Source organism: Notolepis coatsorum, assembly GCF_963971535.1.
Source record: "Notolepis coatsorum genome assembly, chromosome: 3".
Classification (NCBI taxonomy): domain Eukaryota; kingdom Metazoa; phylum Chordata; class Actinopteri; order Aulopiformes; family Paralepididae; genus Notolepis; species Notolepis coatsorum.
In genome coordinates, this window is record NC_140167.1 from 179533806 (window position 1) to 179560984 (window position 27179).

Here is a 27179-nt window from a genome sequence, read left to right on the forward strand (position 1 = left end):
AGAGTGAGACCCAAGTCGGTGGAACTGGGTCTGGAGGACCGGCGAGCGAAGCTGAAGAAGACATCAGAAGAGCAGGAGGCCGTGATGCCGGAGGTTCACTTCTCCATGGTGGCGTGCTGCACCAGCGTCATGCAGATCTTCAAATCCAAGAAGTTCCACTCGGAGAAGTTGGAGAGGCTTTACCAGCGCTACTTCTTCAGACTCAACCAGAGCAGCCTGACCATGCTCATGGCCGTGTTGCTGCTGGTGTGCGCGGTCATGCTGGGCTTCCACTGCGGCGGAGGGACCACCAGTCTCACGTACGTGTTGGTGTTTTCCCTGGCCATTCTCCTCATCCTCATCCTCATGGTGGTGTGCAACAGGAACGGGTTCCACCAGGACCACATGTGGATCGTCTGCTACGTGGTCATCCTCGTGGTGCTGGTGGTCCAGGTGATCGGGGTGCTGCTGGTGCGCCCGCGGAGCGCCCTCGGAGGGCATCTGGTGGACCGTGTTCTTCATCCATGTCATCTACACCCTGCTGCCCGTCAGGATGCGCGCCGCCGTGGTCACTGGAGTTATACTGTCCGCCATCCACGTGGCCGTGTCCTGGGTGTTGAACGGCATGGACACCTTTCTGTGGAAGCAGGTATGTAACGACGATCTACTTGGCCAAACGTTTTATTATTATTATTATTATTATTATTATTATTATTATTATTATTATTATTATTATTATTATTATTATTATTATTATTATTATTATTATTATTATTATTATTATTATTATTATTATTATTATTATTATTATTATTTTTATTTTATTTTACGCAGTCCTTTTTAGGCTAAGAGAGCTGGGAGGTATCCCGTTAGGTCTTGCGCACGCGAGTAACGGGCTGCTTTGGGCCAAAGGCACATTTTCTAACTGTTTTAAGTTTCAAGTTTTGTCACATATATACATTACAGACAGTGAAATGTTTGGTTCTGTATGAACCCTCTGAGATTGTGCTTCATACAGTAAAAAGTAAACAGAATAAAGGCCAAACAATATACAAAATATACAATACAAACTAAAGTACAAAGTGAAGTAAAGATACATTACAACATTGATGCATTCTGATAAGATTATGCATAGATTATTTGGGACACCGTTTTATGAAGTATTCTTATTTATAGGACATTAAAAAAAAGAATAAACATACATTATTTATTGGGATTTTAGTGGGATTATTTAGTGGGATATTCCATTAAAACACAATATTTTCATTTGGTTAAAGGGGGAAGCAAATGTTAGCTAGCTACAACATGTACGATACTGACATTAAACTTTCTCCGTGATGCATCCATCGGCTGCAGTATTAGTTGCCACGGAAACTGTCTTGGTTGACTGGTTTATCGTCCCTCTTTCATGGAGACCAATTAGATCTATTTTAGCACAAAGCCGCACATCATGATGGACATGCACGCAATGCACTCACATTATTCTGCTAGTCTGCGCATATGGTAACTATGGATGAGCAAAATCCAAAATGCAGTAGTTCAAAGACGTCAGCGGTGTGACCTTCCATGAGTAAAAAGTGTGTCTGACCTGGTGGCGTTGTGAAAGACTAGAGATTTGATCACCATTAAGCACTTTTACAGCCATGGATGAATTCTGTTTTTTTTTATTTTTAGGCCTACTTGTGTCATCTTTTGTCACTTGTAGACAGTCATACCGCTTGAATATCTGATATTCTAACTTCAAACCTCCGCTCTGTGCGTACATTGTGAACTTTGGCAGCTGCCCTCTCTCTACATGGGCCTAGAGGCTGTTATTAAAATGCCTAATTCGAAAATGTGTCTGCTGACCCATTTTGTTTTCTAAACTGTTAATTGTGACTCCGTCTCTGTCTTGGAAAGACGGGTGTATTTTATAGTAGCTTTTATTAGCTTAGTGTAGGGTTCCAGGAGATATTGTTTTTATGTGCTGGGCCTACATGTTCCTAATAAAAACCTGAATGCCCCTGGTTGTATTCAATCCAGTAAAGAAAAAATGCTCTAGAGCTTAGGTCTTGATCTGTAATAAACATTCCTACACAAATAGGTTTACTGTTCTACTTGAAATATTGTTGAACCTTGTGTAGTGTATTATAGGGTGCACAGATTGGCAGTGAGTATAGGGTTGGGTACCATTCACATTTTAACCGTACCAGTTCCTGGAATTCGGTATTCGGAACCCAATGGTACCTTTTCTCTGTACTTAAGTCTCTCTGTAATAATTTTCTTTTATTTCAGTTGTAAAAAATACAAAAGAAATTCTCAACTTATTATTTATTTAGAACATTTTGTTATTTATTGTTGTAACACACCACACAAAATAAATTGCATGATCATGTATTATGTTTTTCAAATGTCTAAATATCAACATTATCTGGCCATCCTCAGTAAATATAATCAAACTCCTCTGACCTCGTCTGGTCTTTCCAAAGACCCAAGAGACGGGACAGTAATATATATATTAAGGAATACCCTTAAAAGTATATAGCTCGGTACCCAACCCTAGCAGTGAGGCTGAAAATGTATAGATAGTTCCTTCTCTCACCCCCCCCCCCCCCCCTCCCCCACTCTCCTCATCTCTCCTCTTCTCTCTCTCTCTCTCTCTCTCTCTCTCTCTCTCTCTCTCTCTCTCTCTCTCTCTCTCTCTCTCTCTCTCTCTCCCTCTCTCCCCCCCCTCTCTCCCTCTCTCCCTCTCTCTCCCATGCACCTTCTCTTCTGGTCCACACAGTATTTACCAGTCCCTATACAACCCGTAAACATCTGCTCTAACAATGAAGTTCTTCCAGAGAAACACTTTATAACCTGGAAAATGGAAACAGTGCATCAGTCCTCCACTTGAAGTCCTAAACAGGCTTGTAAACTAACTGTGTAATAGAGGAAAATGAACTCCCAAAGTAAAAAAAAAAAAAAACAGATATATTTACAACTCTCCCGTATTTTACGTCATCATTAGTGGTACCTAAAGGATAAACGTATATGAGGAAAATATTCAGCCTTTTGGTTCCTTCCGGAATTGGGTACGTTTGATTACATTTGCAGCCTCGCAAGTTTAACCACTTGTGATAACCCACACGTGAGCCTGCGTCTTAATTGTGTTTACTGTGAAAACAGTCCTTTGATAGGAGGAGTGTGTGGGAACGGGCTGCTGTATTTGTTGCTCTTTCCTCGCATGCTGTTGTTTTGAGCATATCATATCCCCCCCTATGTTTACATATGTCCCAGCGAGCCTCCGGAGCGGAGCGCTGTGTTTATGCGAGGTCCCAAGATGATGCTTTGTTGCACAAGTGCTCCCAGGAATACCCCGATCTGCCCCCAAAATGTCAGATGCACGGCATCGGCCCATTTCTTACCACCTTGGAAGAGATTGAAAGTTCCCCGCCGGCACACAGCGAAGAAGATCCACTTGCAAAGAGAAGCGTTCGGTCTCCCGTGTTCAGCAGGCATTTCGGTTGTACTTAAGGAGAAGCATTGGACCCAGAACCAGACCTACGGGGGGCCTCACTGTTCTTGTCTGTTTATCTCAATTACTTATAAGTAAGATCACAACAAAGGACCTATGGCTGGCGATCAACTTCTACCCGTCACGTGCGTCCACTCAGATCTGTGTGTTCTGCATCTAGCAGCTATTTCCAGAGAGGTTTCTGTTTGCGGAAGCTTGATGCTTTTTTTTGCCTCTAAAGGTTTCACCTGCACTTCTCTCCATCCAACCTTATCCATCTCTCTGTTCTGCCTGGCTGGAGAGCCCCCACACCACACCCCACCCCCACCCCTGGACCAGGACATCCAAGTGATACACAGCACAAAGCTATAGGCCGCAGTGCCGCCCCGCATTGGGTTTGGTCTAAGAGCCAGGCTCCTTCACAAAGCTTGTTCTCTCCGGCCTTCGCTCCCTCCCTCCTCCTCGGCTCCTCTGCTGCCCTCAAGGTGAAAGCTGACGCCTCATCACACGTCTCCCATCAATCCAGTCATGTCAGATCACTTGATTCCTCACAGGGAAGACAGTGAGCAAAGATGCACTTTTCAAGTGTCTACACACTAAGCACAGGGTGCTGTCTGCTCTGCTCTATTATCCCCACTGTCTTAGTCAGTCTGGACAGAGATACTAGACACCGGTGCTACTAAAAGCACCTTCTATCTCTCTCTCTCTCTCTCTCTCTCTCTCTCTCTCTCTCTCTCTCTCTCTCTCTCTCTCTCTCTCTCTCTCTCTCTCTATCCATCTGTCTGTCTTGTCTATCCGTCTGTCCGTCCAGCCACCCCTCACCCCCCCCCCCCCCTCTTTGAGGAGAGCAGGTTAGCTGACCAGTCCCAGTTGGCAGCCTTCCAGTGGTAACAGGGTTTGCAGCCCCTCTAATTGAATTGTCCAGCGCTGTAACGTGCAGACTCACTGGAATTCAAAACAGATGTCCTCCGCATCTCCCCTCCCTCCCTCCTCCACCCCCCCCCCCCCCCCCCCCCCCCCCCTGCTCCTTTACACCCAGAGCCCTCCTGACACTAAACTGCTTTTAATTTGCCTTTTGAGATGCAGCCTTCATGGATGCTCTCCATCCACGCCCCCCTCCCCCCTGGAAGCCTGGCTACGTGCACTTTTCAGTGTCCTGTCCTGATGGACGTGGCCCCCGGGAAAAGATGTCTAAATCCGAAACGTAAACATCAGATATCTCAGCGGAGCCTTCACCGTTTTGTCCACATCCCTTGTGGCAGTGTCCAAATATATAGTTTCAGGCATTGTTTGGCGTATTTAATTGCATTTCATCTAGGGATGCCCCGATCGATCGGCCACCGATCGTTATCGGCCGATAATTAGTATAAATATGCGATCGGGGAATTCCGATATTAGTCACTTCGCCGATCGCGGAAACTGATCAAGTGGATATCTCACTCGCTTGTCTCAGACGCACAGGACCTGCAAACTGCTCCTCCTCCCTAGCCCCGCCCGTACCCGTGTAGAGTTTGTAAACACAGAGGAGGCGGACCTCCTCTGCTGAGTCTAGATAGTGCATTCGACCTGAGCTAACGTTAGCTACCTAGCTATCGTTACTGTTTAAACAAAATTACCCAGTCAACTATTCACTTTTAGTAGGCATTGTCTAACGGTATTTAGCCGGCTAGCTACCGATAGCTCCTGATATCAACAAATGCTCCAGCAAGTCTTGTAGTGCATGTTGATACCTCCGTTAGCTCGCGTTAGCTGACGTTAATTCACTGTTCAAAACGAAATGTCCGATTGAACTAAATAGTTGTCTTAACGTCATCTAGCCGTCTGTGTGTACAGTGGAGCTGTTTGCAGATAGCGAGCAAAAGGATTCTCCGGCGCTGCAGCGGGACCCCATTGGTAACGTTAAGTGCTTTGGTCATTTCACATTCAGCAAGCCCTCAGCTCGAATACGCATTCAATCAATGTTATAAGACATTGATATCAGGAGCTATCTGTAGCTACTGCTAGCCGGCTAGATGACGTTAAGACAACTATTTAGTTCAATCGGACATTTCGTTTGAACAGTGAATAACGTCAGCTAACGCGAGCTAACGGAGGTATCAACATGCACTACAAGACTTGCTGGAGCATTTGTTGATATCAGGAGGAGCTACTAGAGTACACACAGACAGTGGAGCTGTTTGCAGATAGCGAGCATTTTGACTTGTTGCGTGGTGGCGATGTCTCGCAGATAATACAAGTACAAGTCTATTCTAATTATATAATATATATATTTTATTAAAAAAAAAAAAAAAAAAAAAAAAAAACTTTATATAAAATAATTTAATTTCTTTTTAATCAAAAACGATCGGTATCGGATCGGTATCGGCCGATATGGCTCATGATGATCGGTGATCGGTATCGGTGGCAAAAAACGTGATCGGGGCATCCCTAATTTCATCCCTTTTGAGCACCTAGACCAGTGGTCACCAACCCGTCGATCTTGATCGACTGGTCGATCTTTGAGACTGTCCCTGTAGATCTTTCCATGAATCTTTTTTTTTTTTTTTTTTAGATCTTACCCTGAGAGTCCACATTACAGTTCTACCTTTGTTTTGATGTGAAAAGTGATGCTGCACTTAGCACTGACTGAGAAAGTACACATACAGTTCTACTTTTGTTTTGATGTGAAAATGATGCTGCACTTAGCACTGACTGAGAAAGTACACATACAGTTCTACTTTTGTTTTGATGTGAAAATGATGCTGCACTTAGCACTGACTGCACTTAGCACTGACTGAGAAAGTATACATTACAGTTCTACTTTTGTTTTGATGTGAAAAGTAATGCTGCACTTAGCACTGACTGAGAAAGTACACATTACAGTTCTACTTTATAAAATGCTAATTGTAAATATGTTTGTCAATGTTAATAATATGAGAAAGTCCACATTACAGTTCTACTTTTGTTTTGATGTGAAAAGTGATGCTGCATAAGATGACTGCACTTAGCACTGACTGAGAAAGTACATAATAGTTCTACTTTGACGTTTTAATGTTGGACCAAAGCATTGCATGTAATTAGAATACAGGCAAATAAAAGTCATTTAGTTTAAAGTACAATCTTGGCTGTCTTTTTCTCTCAACGCTTCAATAGGTAGATCTTGCCTTCACCAAAAAAAAAAAGTGATCTTGGGCTTAAAAAGGTTGGTGACCACTGACCTAGACTATATGTCTCGAGATCATGGCTGCATAAACGGAGACGTTACCATTGTGAGACAGCATGTAGAGAGGCTTATATGTGGGTGCAGGGCAGGCCACAGTACCTCTTATACCACTTCTGTCGTGCTCCCCCGTAAGTGCAGAGGATCCCCGCACACAGTTCTCCTCGTATCTTAGCAACAGAGTCCCTACTCCACACACAATCCATAGCCACTCGGAGCTTCTCAGAGAGCACCTATGTCTTCTCTCGCTCTCAACCCAGGGATGACTGCATCAACCCAGGGATGACGGCATAGAAGCCCCCTGGGGGACACTGCAGCATCATGACAGTATAGAGGCCCCCTGGGGGACACTGCTGAATCATGACAGCATAGAAGCCTGGGGGACACTGCAGCATCATGACAGTATAGAGGCCTGGGGGACACTGCAGCATCATGACAGTATAGAGGCCCCCTGGGGGACACTGCAGCATCATGACAGTATAGAGGCCCCCTGGGGGACACTGCAGCATCATGACAGTATAGAGGCCCCCTGGGGGACACTGCAGCATCATGACAGTATAGAGGCCTGGGGGACACTGCAGCATCATGACAGTATAGAGGCCTGGGGGACACTGCAGCATCATGACAGTATAGAGGCCCCCTGGGGGACACTGCAGCATCATGACAATATAGAGGCCTGGGGGACACTGCATCATCATGACAGTATAGAGGCCCCCTGGGGGACACTGCAGCATCATGACAGTATAGAGGCCTGGGGGACACTGCAGCATCATGACAGTATAGAGGCCTGGGGGACAATGCAGCATCATGACAGTATAGAGGCCTGGGGGACACTGCAGCATCATGACAGTATAGAGGCCTGGGGGACACTGCAGCATCATGACAGTATAGAGGCCCCCTGGGGGACACTGCAGCATCATGACAGTATAGAGGCCTGGGGGACACTGCAGCATCATGACAGTATAGAGGCCTGGGGGACACTGCAGCATCATGACAGTATAGAGGGCCCCCTGGGGGACACTGCAGCATCATGACAGTATAGAGGCCTGGGGACACTGCAGCATCATGACAGTATAAATCAAATCAAATTTATTTGTAAGGCCCGACAACACACGTTAATGTCCCCATGGGCCGTACACGTCTTCTTTAAACAAGTCAAGAAGAAACATAACAATAAGTCAAGAACAGAACAAGAACACCATAAGGTCCAACACATTTTAAATAAATGAAAGAATGCAAGCACTCCCAGACATACCCCACGCGAAGGTAAGGAAAAACTCACTAAAACCTAACAATAGGGAAAAATGCTCCACAGGCAGTGTGGAGGAGAGAAACCTTAGAAGGGCCATTCAAGGCGGCTACGTGGCGTAGTGGGCAAGGCGCTCGCCACGAAATGCTGGAGACGCTGGGCTCGTCAGTTCGATCCCAGCGCTCCACATTTGCTTTCAGTTTAGCTGGTCGTCCGTACTAATACACATTGGCCGTATTAGGGGGTGGGAAACTGATGGGTGGGGATCGGGCGTTGTGGACAGCGACTCCTACAGGTCGGTTGGTGCGCCTGCGCAGTAGAATCAGGAAGTGTCGGGGGCAGCGTGAGCCTCCCACGCGTTACTCCTCACCACTGAGAGATCGAGCTGCGCAGGTGAAAAGATGCGACTGCTGTTACCTCAAGTACCGGAGGGGACTTGTGCTATGTATGACTTAGTCCACATTGCAGCCGGCTTGTGGGAGGCAAGAAACAGCGTCCGTGACAGGGGAGGGTTGAATTGGATGATACGAAATTGGGATGGGAGAAAATATAGAAAATGGGAGAAAAAGTGGATAAAAAAAAAGAAAAAGAAGGGCCATTCAAGGGGGGATCTCCCTTCTTAGATGTCATTGATAGTAGTGTTGCAGACTAACAGTTGGTAAGCATGCACTCAAGTGTGTAGTGAAACACAGATGAGTGCATGCAATAGCAACTGAACATTTTTAAAGATAGAGCTGATAGCGAATCTATTTGAGGCACAGGGGCGGCGCAAAGAGGGTCGCGTCCTCCCCGTCTTAATCACGGGACATTCAACACTCCGGTCATTGCTCCGAGACAGCCGGAGACAGGGAGATAGGGGGCGGCGCAGAGAGGGTCGCAACCTCCCCGACATCATCGCGGGATGTCCAGCACTCCGGTCACCACTACGAGGCCGCCGGAGACAGGGAGACAGGAGGGCACGCAGAGAGGGTCGCATCCTCCCGGCCTTCATCACGGGACGTCCGACACTCCGGTCAGCACTCCAGGACAGCAACTCACAGGGAAACAGGGAGACGGGACAGGCGTTAGACATCTCGCGTGATTGTAGTGGGCGGACATAGCAATAGATACAAGTGGTAAGCATATATGTGAATAGAGTAGATATATGAAGTAAGCATATTATGTGAATAGAATAGAAGTACTTAACCCAGCAATGAAACCGCGTTGACAGGCCAGTTGACAAGACAAGGGTTGACAAGGGGTGATCGAGCCTTCGAGGTGACAGCACCAAGGCTCTGGAACGCTCTCCCCCTGGACCTGCGAACTGCCCCCTCTGAGAACTCTTTTAAAAAACAACTAAAAACACATTTGTTCAGGCAGGCTTTTAATCACACATAGGCGCCTTTTTCTGTTCTATAGTGTTGTTTTAATTTGTTTTAATTAGTGACTCATGATTTTATCCAAATTCTTTTATTCTACTTTTTCTATCTGGTTTCACTGTTTTTAACTGCTGTTTGTCTGTTGTCATTTATTTCTGATTTTGTTTTTATTGTGTTTTTATATTAAGCTGTAGTGTAAAGCACCCTGTGCATTCGTGCTGTGAAGGGTGCTCTATAAATAAAGGTCATTCATTCATTCATTCAAGACCACGGACAGACCACGGTAAGTAGCTGATCCATGGCCTCGGTGGTGCATGTAGAGCAGTCACTGTAATCTTGGCCAAGACCCCGAGGCATCCATCACCTTAGTCAGCACTAGGAGACAGGCACTCAGAGAGATGGGGGAGGGAGGGGGGGGGGGGGGGAGTTAGAGAGTTCCCATGTTTGTGGTGCTGCAAAAAAGCAGACATGGGGGAAAATAGACATCCTAACTAAACTAGACAGATTAGTATAGAGGCCTGGGGGACACTGCAGCATCATGACAGTATAGAGAAGCCAGAGGGACACCGGTATAGAAGCCTGGGGGACACTGCAGCATCTTGACAGTGTAGAGGCCCCATGGGGGACACCGGTATAGAAGCCTGGGGGACACTGCAGCATCATGACAGTATAGAGAAGCCAGAGGGACACCGGTATAGAAGCCTGGGGGACACTGCAGCATCATGACAGTATAGAAGCCCCCTGGGGGACACCGGTATAGAAGCCTGGGGGACACTGCAGCATCATGACAATATAGAGAAGCCAGAGGGACACCGGTATAGAAGCCTGGGGGACACTGCAGCATCATGACAGTATAGAGAAGCCAGAGGGACACCGGTATAGAAGCCTGGGGGACACTGCAGCATCATGACAGTATAGAGGCCCCCTGGGGGACACTGCAGCATCATGACAGTATAGAGGCCCCCTGGGGGACACTGCAGCATCATGACAGTATAGAGGCCTGGGGGACACTGCAGCATCATGACAGTATAGAGGCCCCCTGGGGGACACTGCAGCATCATGACAGTATAGAGGCCCCCTGGGGGACACTGCAGCATCATGACAGTATAGAAGCCAGAGGGACACCGGTATAGAAGCCTGGGGGACACCGCAGCATCATGTGGGTGAACAGGTCCCTCTGTGGAAGATCTAGATTTTTCTATAGAGCCAGAAACGAAACGATCTTTGATAGATTTTAGCCTCACACAAGACCAGCCCCACTCGCTATCAATTTCATTATTCATATGACTCTCTCTGCCTCTCTGCCTGCTTCATTGTTTTTCGCATGCCCCACTGTCATTCTCTAGAGTGAAATGTGATGTCAATAGCACGTACATCCACAATTTAAGGTGCTCTAATTTGATCCCATACCCCCATCCCCAACCTGATCAGCGTCCATTTGATAACAGTTTGTGGTATTTGTGTCAGTCGGAACTGTCGTGGGCAGGGGTGCAGTGCTGGGCACACGCGGTCAAACGACGTTTGGGCTTCGTCACTGAGGCCGAAGTGCGCGCATCCTATTATTATGCAAAGTCTAGGTGATAAGTGCCGTATACCCCGGCCGCCGGCACTTATTATCACCTAGACTTTGCATAATAATAGGATACCGACAACCAAATACAAGCCCTGTAGGTGTGGTGGGGGGTTGCTTGATCTCCCGACTGGAAGGATATCATCTGTTCTGTGCGCAACCGAGGGAACATGTATGCGCGTGCACGCGCGCAGGCGTTTGGCCTTCGCCCATATTACGACTGCACCCCTGGTCGTGGGTATTTTGCAGGTGTGGGTCCCAGAACAATTGTAATGGAATGCAAGGCAGGCTCTAGGCCCCCCAAGGTTGTGAGTCACGGTTGTGGTCACTTCTCACTCTGCACTTGGTAATCAGGACAGACTGCATCCTGCATCTTTAGCCTGAAAAGAGTGGGTTGTGACCTTATTGTTGAGATTCAGACACACTCAGAGCCACTGCAGAGACTCTCTCTCTCTCTCTCTCTCTCTCTCTCTCTCTCTCTCTCTCTCTCTCTCTCTCTCTCTCTCTCTCTCTCTCTCTCTCTCTCTCTCTCTCTCTCTCTCTCTCTCTCTCTCTCTCCCCCTTACAATGCTGAAGCGGACAACAGTAACCATCACAATTTTGAAATATAATTAATTAGCCAATAGTAGTAACAAATTGTACTAGTAGTCTTTTGTCAGGGTATCTGCGGGGTATTAAAAAGTCTTAAAAAGTATTGAATTCATAATCCTCAATTTATTAAATGTGAAATGAAATGTTTTTGTGTTCAAGTTGTTGTTTTAGCGGGGCTTCTGGGAGCTTGGTGCCTCTGACGAGAGATTATATGGAACGTGTGAGAATTAAAATTGGCACGCAAGTGCAGCCACTTTTTTTTGCTAGTATGATTGTGAAATCTTTATTAAAAAGTGGTATTAAAAAGGTTGTGAAAAGTCTTAAATGTAACTTGTTGAAACCTGCATATACCCCGTTTGTAGAAACTCATTAAAGAAATAATGAATTCTCTCCCTCTTCTTCCCTCCTCTTCCTCTTCCTTCCTTCCTTGTCCTCCCTCCCTCGCTCTTACACCTACCTCACTGCTTTCCTTCCTCCCCCTTAATGTCAACAATGGCTGTTGCTCTCTTGTCTCTCTGTTCACCCACACAGCTCTATGGTGCAGCTCAGGGGGGAGGCTAGTGTTCTTTATGCGCTGCTCGCAATCAGTATGGAAATGGGCTTGGGAAGCGCCTTCAATGGCGTTCAAACCCAGAGGACCAGTAACTATGTGCAAACTAACTGTGTTCAGTTGAAGTCGAGGTCACTGTGCGGATGTGTGGTTTGCTAATACCTGGCCTGGAACCAAGAGAGGATTACAAGTGTAGCACCTCTACCTTGAATAAGAAAGGATAACTGTACAACATCAATTAGCTACAGGCTCTCTGAGCAGAACGGTTGACGAGACTCACAAGGAGACGTTGTTTTTAAAAATGGAACAGCTGTCTCCGCAACACACCATTTACAAACACCCTTCCTTTTGCAATTGAAAATACCACAAAATAAAATTAAGTTATTTTTAGTTTTTGGACAAAAATGTAAAAACAAAATGAATTGTCTTTCTGTATATATTTTTTTTATCTACCTGGCTGGTAAAACAAAACACTACTTCTCATCTGAAATCCAGTGTCCAAAATCCTGATGTGAATCTGTTCAGTCGCTCGCTCTGCAGAATGGAATCTGAAACGGCTGTTGTTCACACTGCATCCAAACAGCTGCCACACAGCATCCAAGCGACTGCAACCTTTGTTTGTTTGAGTAATTACAGCCCAGCACTTTCAGTTCCTCTGGCCTCTACAGCTGACGATGCTGTACGCCAGACTGGTGCCTGAATGGACCAGAGAATTTCCCGAAGAGCGAGACTCAAGTCGAAGCGACTTTCTCTGACATGCCAGAGTTTTATAAACATCCTCTTTGTCAGAAGGCTCTAAGCAGCACAGTCTAGTAGCAAGAAATATAAATTCCCCAAAAGACCTACAGTATATGGCGCACAGCACTCTCCATGGTGCTGAAAACGTCTTGAATTTGTGTTTCGGGAGCGGTAAGCGCCCAGTAACAACTATGAAGACATACGGTCATTTCTATCCGCCTACAATTTATGTTCTGCAGTGTTTCTTCTGCTTAGCCATTCGGCCCATTGGACCTACTGTGCTTTTAAGAAATGAGTTAATTAATCGAAAAGCTATTTAGAGTAGATCAAACGCTCTATACATTATGTAAACCTTATTGTTACATATTGTATTCAGTTTTACTTTATTGTCCCGCAAAATCGATATGCTGTCCTGTACTTCGTCACGCTACAAGTTGACAGGGGAGCAGCAAACCATTGCATTATATATATTTGAACGTAAAACATGTTGAGAATACATTCATTTAATCTCTTTGCAAGTGCTTTAGGGCAAATCCCTCGATTTTTTAAGATTTTAAACAAACCACTAACAAACTAAACAGAGAGTTTTATATGGATATAATTGTATATAATCTTTCATGGCCTCTGCTTTTTCACAAATCTTTTTTTCAAATCGCACCCTGAAGATAACAAACACTTGTTTTTGTTAGTACTGTGAGCTGATTTAACAGGATAAAACAGCGTATCAGTAGAATTGACCCAATACTAAAATGGGATCCGAAGTGCCATGTGTGTGACATGGCATACATCAGAGCAAAGCACTTCTGGCACATGATGGAAGCACGGGCGATCATTGCAATGGGAAAAATGGGTTACATCTCATCGTTTGTGTCCAAGGACCTCCTTCAGAGACCGGCTGCTTCACCCGCGGTGTGTGAAGGAGAGGCACCACAGGGCCTTCCTTCCTGCTGCTCTCAGTAGACCACACACACCAACACTGACCATTCAATCATGTGTACAAATAATTGCATAATGTACTAAACCGTGCATCGTCTGTTTACTTATTTATTATATCTTGCCTTGTGGTTTCTTTGATGCTCCTTGCTATTGCGCTATCTATCCCCTTTGCCGCTGTGACACTGCAAATCTCCCACCGTGGGATTAATACAGGATTATCTTAATTAATGGTATATACGATTGGATCGGTTGCTGGGGTCCAATCAAAGTGAACTGAAATCAAAAAGGCTCACAACCCAAGCAGTGTTAAAATCACAAAGAAGAAGGAGGAAGGATATTAGTATTCAGATCATGAAAAAGAAGACGTGACACACCTGACCGGGCTACACAAGCGTTTGTGCAAAAAAGGTGTCATCTTTACACATGGACAGGTCCGTCTGTAGTGTGGTAGTGAAAGGGTTAACCTTCTGTAGTGTGGTAGTGAAAGGGTTAACCGTATGTATTGTTGCAGTGAAAGGGTTAACCCTTTGGTAGTGTGGTAGTGAAAGGGTTAACACACTTCACTAATGACCCTCTGGACACAGCAATGCAGTTCCCGCTTCCCACCGCGGCCATGTTTACGACTTGATTGTCAGAATCTGCTTATCGCATTAGTAGAGAAAGAGCTTCATTACTAGGGCTGACCCCTATTAGTCGATTAGTCGACTAATCGGTCGAAAGGAGCCATAGTCGACTGCCAACCTCTTAGTCGAATACAAAAAAAATAAAAAATTATGAATTTTTTTATTTTATTTTTTATCATTCTTTCCAAAAGAAAAGAGGCCTAGAAGCGTGGCTAACGCTAATGGCACGCATACCAGAGGCTAACAGCCTACGAAAACAGGCACAGAGGCACTGAAAGAGGATTTCACCCATCTAATGAACACACTAGACTAGACAAATATCAAGATGTATCCATCAGTGGACCAATTGCATGCTTATGCAGAGGACAAGAAGCCTTCAGTCGACTCCTTCAGACATTAGCACCCCCACAGCCCAAATGGAATGATAAAAAAAAAATAAAACATTTCTTAAAAAAAAATTTTTTAGTCGACTAACGGCAAATTTTGGCCAATCATAGTCGACTATCCAAATCCTTAGTCGGGGACAGCCCTATTCATTACACAACGCTATATACTCAGCATCGCCTCTATACTCTGTGTGTGAGTGTGTACTGTAGATAAAAAGCTGCACAGTGTTGCATGGGACACACTGGCGTACACGTACACACAGGAACCCCCCCCCCCCAACAAACGGACCCACGGAGAGCAGTGCTTACATAATGTACCACAATGAATTTTATGTCCATGCGTTAAAGTTTGAATGTCTTATTTTAGAATTAAAGTCCTCACAGACGGGTTATTTCCGGTGTCGTAGGGGGCGTTGTCTTCATGTCTTGGCACTTGTCGAATGATCCACAGCGAGAGAATCCCTTGAAGAATGAACTCACTGTAGCTGTGATTTATCAGCAGACCCAGACTCATCTGACAATAACATTATTGCTCCACTTTGAGTGTGGTACGTTGAATGGTAAGTCCACTATTATCCCTGTACCCAAAAAATCCAAGCCTGCTTGCCTCAACGACTACCGCCCTGTAGCTCTCACCTCCATAGCCATGAAGTGCTTTGAGAAGCTAGTAAAGGGCTACATCTGCTCCTCCCTCCCCATCAACATGGACCCCCTGCAATTTGCATACCGCCCCAACAGGTCCACTGCCATAGCCCATGTGCTGCACACAGCAGCATCACACCTGGACAAGAGGCAGGGGAACTATGTGAGAATGCTATTCATCGACTACAGCTCGGCATTCAATACCATAGTCCCCTCCATACTCATAGCCAAGCTCAGGGACCTGGGCTTGAACTATGACCTCTGCCAGTGGGTCTTGGACTTCCTGACTGGCAGACCCCAGGTGGTGAGAGCAGGCAACTGCACCTCCTCATCCATCACCCTCAACATAGGGGCCCCCCAGGGCTGTGTTCTGAGTCCCCTCCTCTACTCCCTGTACACACACGACTGTGTGGCTCAGCGGAGTAGCAATACAATCATCAAATTTGCTGACGACACAGTGGTGGTGGGCCTGATCTCTGCCAACGACGAGAGGGCCTACCTGGAAGAGGTCAAGGTCCTGGCGGGATGGTGCCAGGAAAACAGCCTCTCCCTGAACGTCAGCAAAACAAAGGAGATGATTGTGGACTTCAGGAGGTCGGGGGTCAAGGACTACAGCCCCCTCAGCATCGACGGGGCACCGGTTGAGAGAGTCAACAGCTTTAAGTACCTCGGAGCCTACATATCCGAGGACTTGACATGGACCACACACATTGACAGTGTTGTGAAGAAGGCACGACAACGCCTCTACTTCCTCAGGCGCCTAAGGAAGTTCCAAGTCAGTCAGAAGATCCTTAAGAACTTCTACTCATGTACAATAGAGAGCATCTTGACTGGCAACATCACCTCCTGGTTTGGGAATAGCACTGCACAAGACCGAAGCAGACTACAAAGAGTGACACGTTCAGCCGAACGCACAATTGGAGGGGGGCTCCCCACCCTCCAGAACATTTACAACAAGCGTTGCAAGGGCAAGGCTAAGAGAATCATTAAAGACTCCAGTCACCCGAACAACTGCCTCTTTGAACTGCTGCGGTCAGGCAAGCGATACCGGAGTCTCAAGGCGAGCACAGAAAGACTCAGAAGAAGCTTCTATCCCCAGGCCATCAGACTGCTAAACGAACAATGAACACTACACAACAACAACCACCAAACGCACATAGCACACACATCCACACGCACACACTCACTTTAAACAGACACACTGTAGCACCCACTCCACACACTTTATAACACACACCCACTTTAAACAAACACACTGTAGCACCCACTCCCCACACTTTATATTTATATTTATTGATGAAGGATTGCACTACAACTCGTACACCTTACTGTAAATTGTACCTAAATTGTACCTCATCCCATTTCTGCTTTGCACTATATAGTACTGTACATTAGTACACTGCATAGTATTGTATATTATATGGTAACTCAGAACATTGTACATATGTCTATACCGAACACTGTGACCTCATTTTCTTCTTCTAAATTACATGCTATACTATGTTATTTGATACTATCTTGTCTAGCACAGTCTCTGGAGCGTAACAGTAAGAAGCATTTTGTATGAAAGTATTCTGTACTTCTGTATGACAACTATTAAAGAAACTTGAAACTTGAAACTTGATTAATAAGGGCCTGGCTGCGAGGCATCGTTGCTTCATTCAGCTCCTCTGGCATTGGTTAGGTCTAATTAGATTGTTTGCATACAATGAGCATGTCGTAATTGAGTGTGTGTGTGTGTGTGTTTGTGAGAGGAGAGACTGAACGCATGAGTTGCAGTAAAAACATTTTCTTTTGTACACCAGTAAAAAAGGCTTCTCACCAACATTCCACCATAATATGTCCTTTAGATTCTTACTATTGCTCCATACTCTACTGACCTAGTACAGGTTTCATCTGGGTGGTATGGTATCAGTCCAAAACTGACCAAAAACACTGGATCGGATATCAGAAACATTAAACGTTATAATCCATTATCCAGATCCATTGAAATATCTAGCCTTTTTTTCTGCTGCTGCCTATTTAAAAAAAATGCTGCTAAAAATTGTTCTGTGTGGGAAAAAAATACTACAGACTAGAAACACCCCACCAGGCGGCAGCCACACATTTCTTCTTTCTCTCATCCACAGAGAAAACAAGCACACAGAGTATTTGTTTCATAGTTTGAACATGATGATTTATTTTTTGTAAGTGGATCCATACGAATGGATTATTACTACTACTACTAGTATAATAAATAACTACAGTTTAGTAGTAGTAGGGGGGAAAAGAGTAGAGAGAGAGTAGAGAGATAGACTGATAAATCGTTTAGATAATCGGTATGTAATCGGCATTGGACAAAAGAAAATTTGCAGACATATCTGCAGGCAGCCTAGTAAATTTAGCCATTCTAAGACTTGAAGCTTAAATTCTAGCTTTCAAAGCTCAATATATTTGATTGGTCACTTTTTTTTTTTTTTTTTTTTTTTTTTTTTCCCTTCTTTTTCCGTTTTTCTCCCCTCCCAATGTTAGTCGTTATGCCAATTCCCAATCCCCTTCCTGGTCGTTGCGCACTCTACCCCCTATTGTCGGTCTGGGAGGGCGGAGACTATCACATGCTTCCTCCGACACATGTGTACCCAGCCCACCACTTCTTTTCACCTGGCAGGCAGCGCGGACTCTCACTGAGAGAGTGTAACGTGTGGAAGGTCACACTACTTCTCTTAGATCCTTCCCTCGCTGTGCAGGCGCCCCGACCGAACTGTAGGAGTCGCTGTCCACAACGACCCAGACTCACCCACCGGCTTCCCTCCCGCTGACTCTGCCAATCGAGCCAGTATGACGACCGGCCAAGCCGGAAGCAACGCTGACAGCTGGATTCGATACCAGTGTCTCTTGCGTTGGTGACGAGTGCCATGTCCACTGCGCCACCCAGCCGCCTTTTGATTGGTCACTCTTAACTCTTTCTCTGCCATACCCGAGATTTCGCGGGTTATCTCGCCATGCATTGAACGCCAAAACCAGAGATTTCTCTGTCCTTTGATATTTTCCTTTGATCCCCGTTCTATACTGTCAGCCGGAGCTTGTCTCTGATTCATATGCCTACGTTGGAATTGCAATGCCGATCGAATCTCACCAGGTGGCAGTATCTTTTTGTTTTTGCAAGGGCTCCTCCTCCTGCCTGAACAGAGAGACACAGGGATCGCCTCGAGATTTTGTCTGAAGCGTATTTCCCATATAAACGAGTATAGACATATACACGGGGAATCGTGATGGCGAAATTGGAATTGGAATTATTCTTTTTGGAATACCTTCTGGCTAAGGTAAGGTATATTCAATGTCTATTTTACCGAACCTGAAACATGTTTTTGTAACGATCACAGTTTTGTGTTTTACCGGACGTAAAACATGCTCGACAAACAGAATCACAGTTTTGAGTTAAAACGATTTTGTGAATGCACATATGTACATGGTATATACCTTTGATTTGGGAGTATTTGGAGCTTCAGGCGATCAACCAGAACGATTTGGGCTTATTGCATATAATGTGTCATATCTCGCAATCTATGGAAAAAGACTGGATTATTCTGGAAATGCGGCGATGTTTAGCGTGTAGCATGTAACAAACTACAGTGTGTAGAAATGAACTAATTAGTCAGTAATGGACTATGAACAATGCCTGTCAAATGAGCCATACTATTGTCTCCATAGCTATAATACAGAACACACGATGGGTCTACAAACATCGTTAAAATTGTCAATAACGCTGGCGCCATTTAGTAAAGATGGCGAAAGCTTGTGGCAGTCAATGAGTTAATAACATATTTACTGTCTATATACTGTATTGTGCTGAATATAAGACGTTTTCTTTTCCTAGAAGCATTCCCGGTCTCCCCTCACACCAGTGGGGTCCGAGCACCTTGTGGTTACAAGCCTGTTTTCCAACCATTCTGTGTTCATGAAATGGGCAAACCCCACTACTGCTCTTAGCGGTGGATCACTGGGCTTGTGCGTCAATGAAGAACGCAGCTATAGCTGAGAGAACTGATGTGAATTGCAGGGCACATTGATCATCAACACTTCGAACACACTTTGTGGCCCTGGGTTCAAAAACTACCTACATTATTTATAGTTTTCTTATAAAACATTAACTAAAAGATGTTAAAAACAACAGCCTATCGTTTTATTTATTTTTCCCAATAAAAGATGATTTTACCAAAAGATGATAAAAACAACAGCCTACATTGAATAAAACAACGTGTTTTATTATCATTCTTTTCAATTATAATATATATCATTATAAAAGCAAAAAAGTGAGTCCAAAATTTCCAAAATATGAATCTTGAAAAAGAGTCTTATAATAAAAGTCTTATAATCTGGGTCGTCTTATATTCGGATCAATACAGTAATAGGCATCTGATTAACAAGTGCAGATATTGTACAGTATTTGTATTTATCTCTTAATGTTCAACTTCATATCACCAGAGCCTATAATAAATGGGGAGATGGATAGAGAGCCTAAGTGAGTATTCCCTGGGAAGGTCTGTCATCAATCACCAAGCTGTTAGAATCACACCAGCGCTCACACCATCAGTAGAATTTAATTCTACAGTTTACTAGGCTGGTAAAGCTATCCCTCCTAAAGTGTGAAAACGGAAGTACAGGAAGTACCGGCTACAGGCTTTCCGGTTTCGACAAAACAATTATAGAAATGTGTGAAGTGCACAATATTTCCTCGTTTAAGCCACTGCAACGGCTTTGCCTGAAGAATTTACTACATGACCGGGACGTTCTAGCTTGTTTGCCGACAGGATTCGGGAAAAGTTTGGTCCGTTCGGAGGCAGCTTCCAGGGGAAGTACATACACTGGAAATTCTACCCCATACACACTTTCGGCCGTAGTGCTTTACCAGTCTTTATCTCACGGAGGAGATAAAACTGGGAACGAGGTTAACAGTTTACTCAGATATTAGCTGATGCAGTATCTGGCCATATCAGGACAGAATTAGTGGACTATTAGGAAAAATTACTGTTAACGTAGCCGTCTCATTAATGCCACAACTTGAGAGAGGGAGTTACTTATCCTGAATTTCCCCAAGGGGATCAATAAAGATACCCTGTATCACTCTGACAGTTAATTCCAGCAGTGAGTGACAGGATTAAAAACTGTGCTACACAAAAAGTGCAGTCAGTTCAACTTTCATTGCCATTCATTGTAACGTCAGCAGAGGTTTCTTTCAACTCTCCTCCCGGCTGTCTTCCTCCAGGGGTCATGAATGTACACATCAAATCTTATGACCGTGTGACAAACGAGTCAGGAGTTGCGCTCATTTGACTATTTCAGTCCTTCTGAACATCAGGATTTTCTCCCCCCATATCACACAGCCCTGACGAGGGAGGATCATGGGGGGAGAGGCTGGATGGAGAAGTGGAGGACAACATATCAGCAACAGATGTATTGGCCTCCATGCTGGAGGATGTGATGCCCCTGCCAAACACACACACACGCACACGCACGCACGCACGCACGCACGCACGCACGCACACACACACACACACACACACACCAGTCTTTATTTCTGGCTGGTGGGTTCAGCGGCAACTGCCCATCTGCCCTCCACTGATAAGCCAGGTTACGTCTGCAGCACTGAGGATGTATATGGAGTCATAACCAACCCGCCACATTTACACAAACACTGTTCTCTTTGGCTGCCTCCTCCCCAAGTATTTTTTTTTTTATCTATGGAAGTAATCTCAGATGTGATGCTGGTTTCCCCCCCCGCCCAACACACACATACACAGGCTATAAATATCATACAGTGTGTGATATACAGATGTGAAAGAGTGGGTGGGGCCTTTTTGCTCATTCAAAGCAGAGGATGTATGTATAGTAACCACCACAAATGGGCTGTTACCAGGCACTGGGAGGAGTCTGTCGGAGCACTCGGGAAGTGAGCCAGTGTGCTACATAGCTAGCGTTGGGTACCGGTCACCTTTTGAACCGGTACCAGTACCAGTTCCTGGAACTCTGTATCGGTACCCATTGGTACCTTCTTTTTGGTAATTTACTCTCTCTGTAATAAATTTTTTTGAATTTCAGTTGTAAAAAGCGAGTCCAAACTTCTCAATTTCAACATTATTATTTATTTTTTTTGATCCACTTTTTCTCCAATTTTCTATATTTTCTCCCATCCCAATTTCGTATCATCCAATTCAACCATCCCCTGTCACGGACGCTGTTTCTTGCCTCCCACAAGCCGGCTGCAATGTGGACTAAGTCATACATAGCACAAGTCCCCTCCGGTACTTGAGGTAACAGCAGTCGCATCTTTTCACCTGCACAGCTCGATCTCTCAGTGTTTCAAGTTTCAAGTTCAAGTTTCTTTAATAGTTGTCATACAGAAGTACAGAATACTTTCATACAAAATGCTTCTTACTGTTACGCTCCAGAGACTGTGCTAGACAAGATAGTATCAAATAACATAGTATAGCATGTAATTTAGAAGAAGAAAATGAGGTCACAGTGTTCGGTATAGACATATGTACAATGTTCTGAGTTACCATATAATATACAATACTATGCAGTGTACTAATGTACAGTACTATATAGTGCAAAGCAGAAATGGGATGAGGTACAATTTAGGTACAATTTACAGTAAGGTGTACGAGTTGTAGTGCAATCCTTCATCAATAAATATAAAGTGTGGGGAGTGGGTGCTACAGTGTGTTTGTTTAAAGTGGGTGTGTGCTATAAAGTGTGTGGAGTGGGTGCTACAGTGTGTTTGTTTAAAGTGAGTGTGTGCGTGTGGATGTGTGTGCTATGTGCGTTTGGTGGTTGTTGTTGTGTAGTGTTCATTGTTCGTTTAGCAGCCTGATGGCCTGGGGATAGAAGCTTCTTCTGAGTCTTTCTGTGCTCGCCTTGAGACTCCGGTATCGCTTGCCTGACCGCAGCAGTTCAAAGAGGCAGTTGTTTGGGTGACTGGAGTCTTTAATGATTCTCTTAGCCTTGCCCTTGCAACGCTTGTTGTAAATGTTCTGGAGGGTGGGGAGCCCCCCTCCAATTGTGCGTTCGGCTGAACGTGTCACTCTTTGTAGTCTGCTTCGGTCTTGTGCAGTGCTATTCCCAAACCAGGAGGTGATGTTGCCGGTCAAGATGCTCTCTATTGTACATGAGTAGAAGTTCTTAAGGATCTTCTGACTGACTTGGAACTTCCTTAGGCGCCTGAGGAAGTAGAGGCGTTGTCGTGCCTTCTTCACAACACTGTCAATGTGTGTGGTCCATGTCAAGTCCTCGGATATGTAGGCTCCGAGGTACTTAAAGCTGTTGACTCTCTCAACCGGTGCCCCGTCGATGCTGAGGGGGCTGTAGTCCTTGACCCCCAGTGGCGAGGAGTAACGCGTGGGAGGCTCACGCTGCCCCCGACACTTCCTGATTCTACTGCGCAGGCGCACCAACCGACCTGTAGGAGTCGCTGTCCACAACGCCCGATCCCCACCCATCAGTTTCCCACCCCCTAATACGGCCAATGTGTATTAGTATGGACGACCAGCTAAACTGAAAGCAAATGTGGAGCGCTGGGCTCGAACAGGCAAGCCCAGCGTCTCCAGCATTTCGTGGCGAGCGCCTTGCCCACTACGCCACGTAGCCGCCCAACATTATTATTTATTTAGGACATTTTGTTATTTATTGTTGTAACACACCACACAAAATAAATAGCATGATCATGTATTATGTTTTTAAATGTTTAAATTATCAACATCATCCTCAGTAAATGTGATCAAACTCCTCTGACCTCGTCTGGTCTTTCCAAAGACCCAAAGACTCAAGAGATGGGACAATTATATATATATATATATATATATATATATATATATATATATATATATATATATATATATATATATATATATATATATATATATATATATATCTCTTGAGTATATATATGGAAAAGGCTCCCTCTTGTCTAGTAATATTACACTCTTATCCTAAACGTGTAAAGGTACCGAAATCTGAATCTAGCGTGAATCGGTACTCAGTAGTACCGATGTAATTCGGTCTGTATCCTTGAAAGTACAGAGTTCGCTACCCAACCCTATACATAGCTGTGCTACACTATGCTGTGTCACTCCATATGGCCTGCTACTATACTATTCTGCACTGCACTGTAGGACTCATTCATTTGGCTGCAATAGCATGGGCATTCTCCATAGCCCAGTCGCGTGAATATTAAAGGCAACCAACTTGTGTTCGGCTTTTCTCTGATTGGCCGCGCCCCCCCCGCCCCCACGCGCAGGCAAGCGCAGCCGTCCCACGTCCCAAATGAAATCCAGCGAGCAAGCGCGGCAGCGCGGGCAACCAACTTGTGTAGTGTTGGGCTGCTGTTCCAACGCACTTGTGTTGGGCTGCGGTAGCAGTGGAGCGCTGCTGACTGATTATTATGTTTCGCGTTTTTATACAGTTATGAAATAATAAACACTGTTAGGACTCGCAATAATAAACACTGTTACGACTGTCTGACTCTTAATAATAAACACTGTTAGGACTATCTGACTCTTACTAATAAACACTGTGTTAGGACTATAAACACTGTTAGGACTATCTGACTCTTAATAATAAACACTGTTACAGTGTTAGGACTATCTCGAGTCACGCGTCACTACTGTAACTAGAAACTCTGGGTGTCACTGTACATCAGTAACGTTATTTCGCGTTTTTAACGTCAGCGGGGCGATGCGGTGGTTTGTCCCTGGCTAACGTGCACCGCCGCCGGCTCTACTCGGTCCAGCTCCAGCAGCAGCGGCCGTTCCTCCGTTGTAGAACGAAGCCCTTCAATGACCGCGCTCTCATATTTTGCAAATGCATAAACTATATCTTAAATTATGGCTATGTGTCTAATATGGCTGTCGCTTATCAATGACTTCGCGACAGCCATATTAGACACATAGCCATAATTTAAGATATAGTTTATGCATTCGCAAATATGAGAGCTCTGTCATTGAAGTGGGTGGTGGCAGTGTAACAGCGTTCACCCTGATGTAAAGTAGCGATTTTTATTGTTTTGTCATGACAACCCAATTACATAATCCAACATATGTGTAAAGAAACAACATATTCCAGTTAACGGTATATTTTTTAATGATTCATTACGGTATAAATTAGGTTAACTGGAGCTGTGGAGGCTTCTTGCTGAAGAGCCAGCGGGGCAACGCGGTTGTTTTTTCCCCGGCTTCCGTGTGCCGCCCGCGGCTTGACTCGGTTCAGCTCCAGCAGCAGCAGCGGCCGTTCTTCCGTTGTAGGAAGCCCTTCAATGACAAGCGCTCTCATATTTTGCGAATGCATAAACTATATCTTAAATTATGGCTATGTGTCTAATATGGCTGTCGCTTATCAATGACTTCGCGACAGCCATATTAGACACATAGCCATAATTTAAGATATAGTTTATGCATTCGCAAATATGAGAGCTCTGTCATTGAAGTGGGTGGTGGCAGCTTACTAACAGTAGCGATTTTTATTGTTTTGTCATGACCAAACATAATCCCAACATAGATAGGAGGTGTACTGTATGTCAAATGTCGGTCATGTGGTGGAAGAGTTTAGCACAGTCGCACAACAGAACACCAGTGTTTCTAGTAGATATGTTTATACATATATATATACATACATATATGCGCATGCGCAGCCACTCTGCCGCGACTGCCGCGTCTCTCTTGTCTCTCTTGTCTCTCTTGCCGCAAGGCCGCGTGCTAGTGGATTGATTGATTGGCCGTGTGGCCAATCAGAGAAACGCTGAACGAAAAGCTGAACACAAGTTGGTTGCCTTTAATATTCACGCAGCCCAGTCATGTGCCCTGGCCTGGTGATGGCCCCTGGGTGACCCCTGGTGTTAGCCGCTGACACACTTACACACGGACCTGTTGACAGAGAAGGTGCCTTGTCTTGTCGTGTGAGAATAACAACGCTTCCACCCCCCCCCCTCTCTCTCTCTCTCTCTCTCTCTCTCTCTCTCTCTCTCTCTCTCTCTCTCTCTCTCTCTCTCTCTCTCTCTCTCTCTCTCTCTCTCTCTCTCTCTCTCTCTCTCTCTCTCTCTCTCTCTCTCTCTCTCTCTCTCTCTTTTCTCTCTCTCTCCATCTCTCTCTCTAGGAAAAGAAACTTGTTATCCCTTGTGAGGCAAGCAGGCGAATTAATCATTCTGCAGCACCATCCAAGAGTCACATTAATTCCCAGGCACATTAGGTTGGGTTGCGTCTCACAATTGCTTTTAGCTCTCCTCGAAATGGGTTTTGTTTGCTTTATTTATGACACGGTACAAAACACATTGAAAATGTCCGTCCCGTGTCGCTTGTCGGTGTCGCACGCCCCTTGTGAGAGAGCGTTTTGTACAGTGAGTCTATAGAGTCTGTGGTTTTATTGGGTACAGCTGGCCATGGCCTTGTAGGAATCTTACTATGGGGGGGTTTCAAAGCTTGTGTTGGATGCACAGCGGCGGAAGGACTCATCCGTCCTGACCGTCGTGTTAACGAAGTGTTCAAATGCAATTGGATCCATGTTTTCAACCCCCGACAACATTCTGGGCTCAGCTGACCGTGTGGTGTTGGCCCACAAGATCGCATGGTTTAGTAAGCATCAAGCCCGCCTGACCTAACCCCAGCTATGTCAATAACACCTGAATGGCAGCAGCTGTGCGGACAGAAGACCGCGACGAGACAGATCTTTAAAGACGCCTGACTTCAATGGAAAATAACAGCCTTTGCTTAGTGTGAACAAAATAAGGAGCAGAGAAGGAGGTCGCTTGACTTCCTCCTTGGCTTCTTATTGAACTTGGTATAAAACCACCTCCACACAAGGGCTCCTCTCCCACAGATGCTCGGGTTGTTACTACAGAGGGCTAGAGGGAGACGGCGAGCCGATTCTGCAGATTTAACCGTTCTTAGTGTTCATCTTTGCTACGTTGCAAATGAGACATATTGTATACGTCACGCTTCATTACATTTCCACATCGTCGTGCATTTCTTCCTCCACTCCTTGGGACAATGCTCTGCACGTCGCGACACGACTAGGAGCAAAGATGCCCTTTTTTGGCACTCATTTATGTTTTGTGTTGCTTTAATCAACCACGGATACAGTGACAGTCTGTGCTCTGAGGAATGCTGTTGAGAGCGGCACACACACACACGGAGGAAGTTTCAAGTTTCTTTTTCAAGTTTCTTTAATAGTTGTCATACAGAAGTACAGAATACTTTTTTTTTTTTTGTATCCACTTTTTCTCCCATTTTCTATATTTTCTCCCATCCCAATTTCGTATCATCCAATTCAACCCTCCCCTGTCACGGACGCTGTTTCTTGCCTCCCACAAGCCGGCTGCAATGTGGACTAAGTCATACATAGCACAAGTCCCCTCCGGTACTTGAGGTAACAGCAGTCGCATCTTTTCACCTGCGCAGCTCGATCTCTCAGTGGCGAGGAGTAACGCGTGGGAGGCTCACGCTGCCCCAGACACTTCCTGATTCTACTGCGCAGGCGCACCAACCGACCTGTAGGAGTCGCTGTCCACAACGCCCGATCCCCACCCATCAGTTTCCCACCCCCTAATACGGCCAATGTGTATTAGTACGGACGACCAGCTAAACTGAAAGCAAATGTGGAGCGCTGGGCTCGAACTGACGAGCCAAGCGTCTCCAGCATTTCGTGGCGAGCGCCTTGCCCAATACGCCACGTAGCCGCCTTAGAAGTACAGAATACTTTTATACAAAATGCTTCTTACTGTTACGCTCCAGAGACTGTGCTAGACAAGATAAGTATGAAATAAAATAGTATAGCATGTAAATTAGAAGTAAAAAAAGAGGTCACAGTGTTCAGTATAGACATATGTACAATGTTCGATGCAGAATAGAAGTAACT

At 45.2% G+C, this 27179-nt stretch overlaps 1 protein-coding gene across 1 annotated transcript in view; it reads left to right on the top strand.

Annotated features, from left to right (window-relative positions):
* adcy5 (adenylate cyclase 5) overlaps positions 1–27179 on the top strand; it is a gene marked incomplete at both ends in the record, with an annotated part of 340988 nt that overhangs the window by 1245 nt on the left and 312564 nt on the right. Inside the window, 2 exon segments of the mRNA XM_084311459.1 lie at positions 3–468; positions 470–628. Of these exon segments, the coding sequence (XP_084167585.1) occupies positions 3–468; positions 470–628 (625 nt within the window).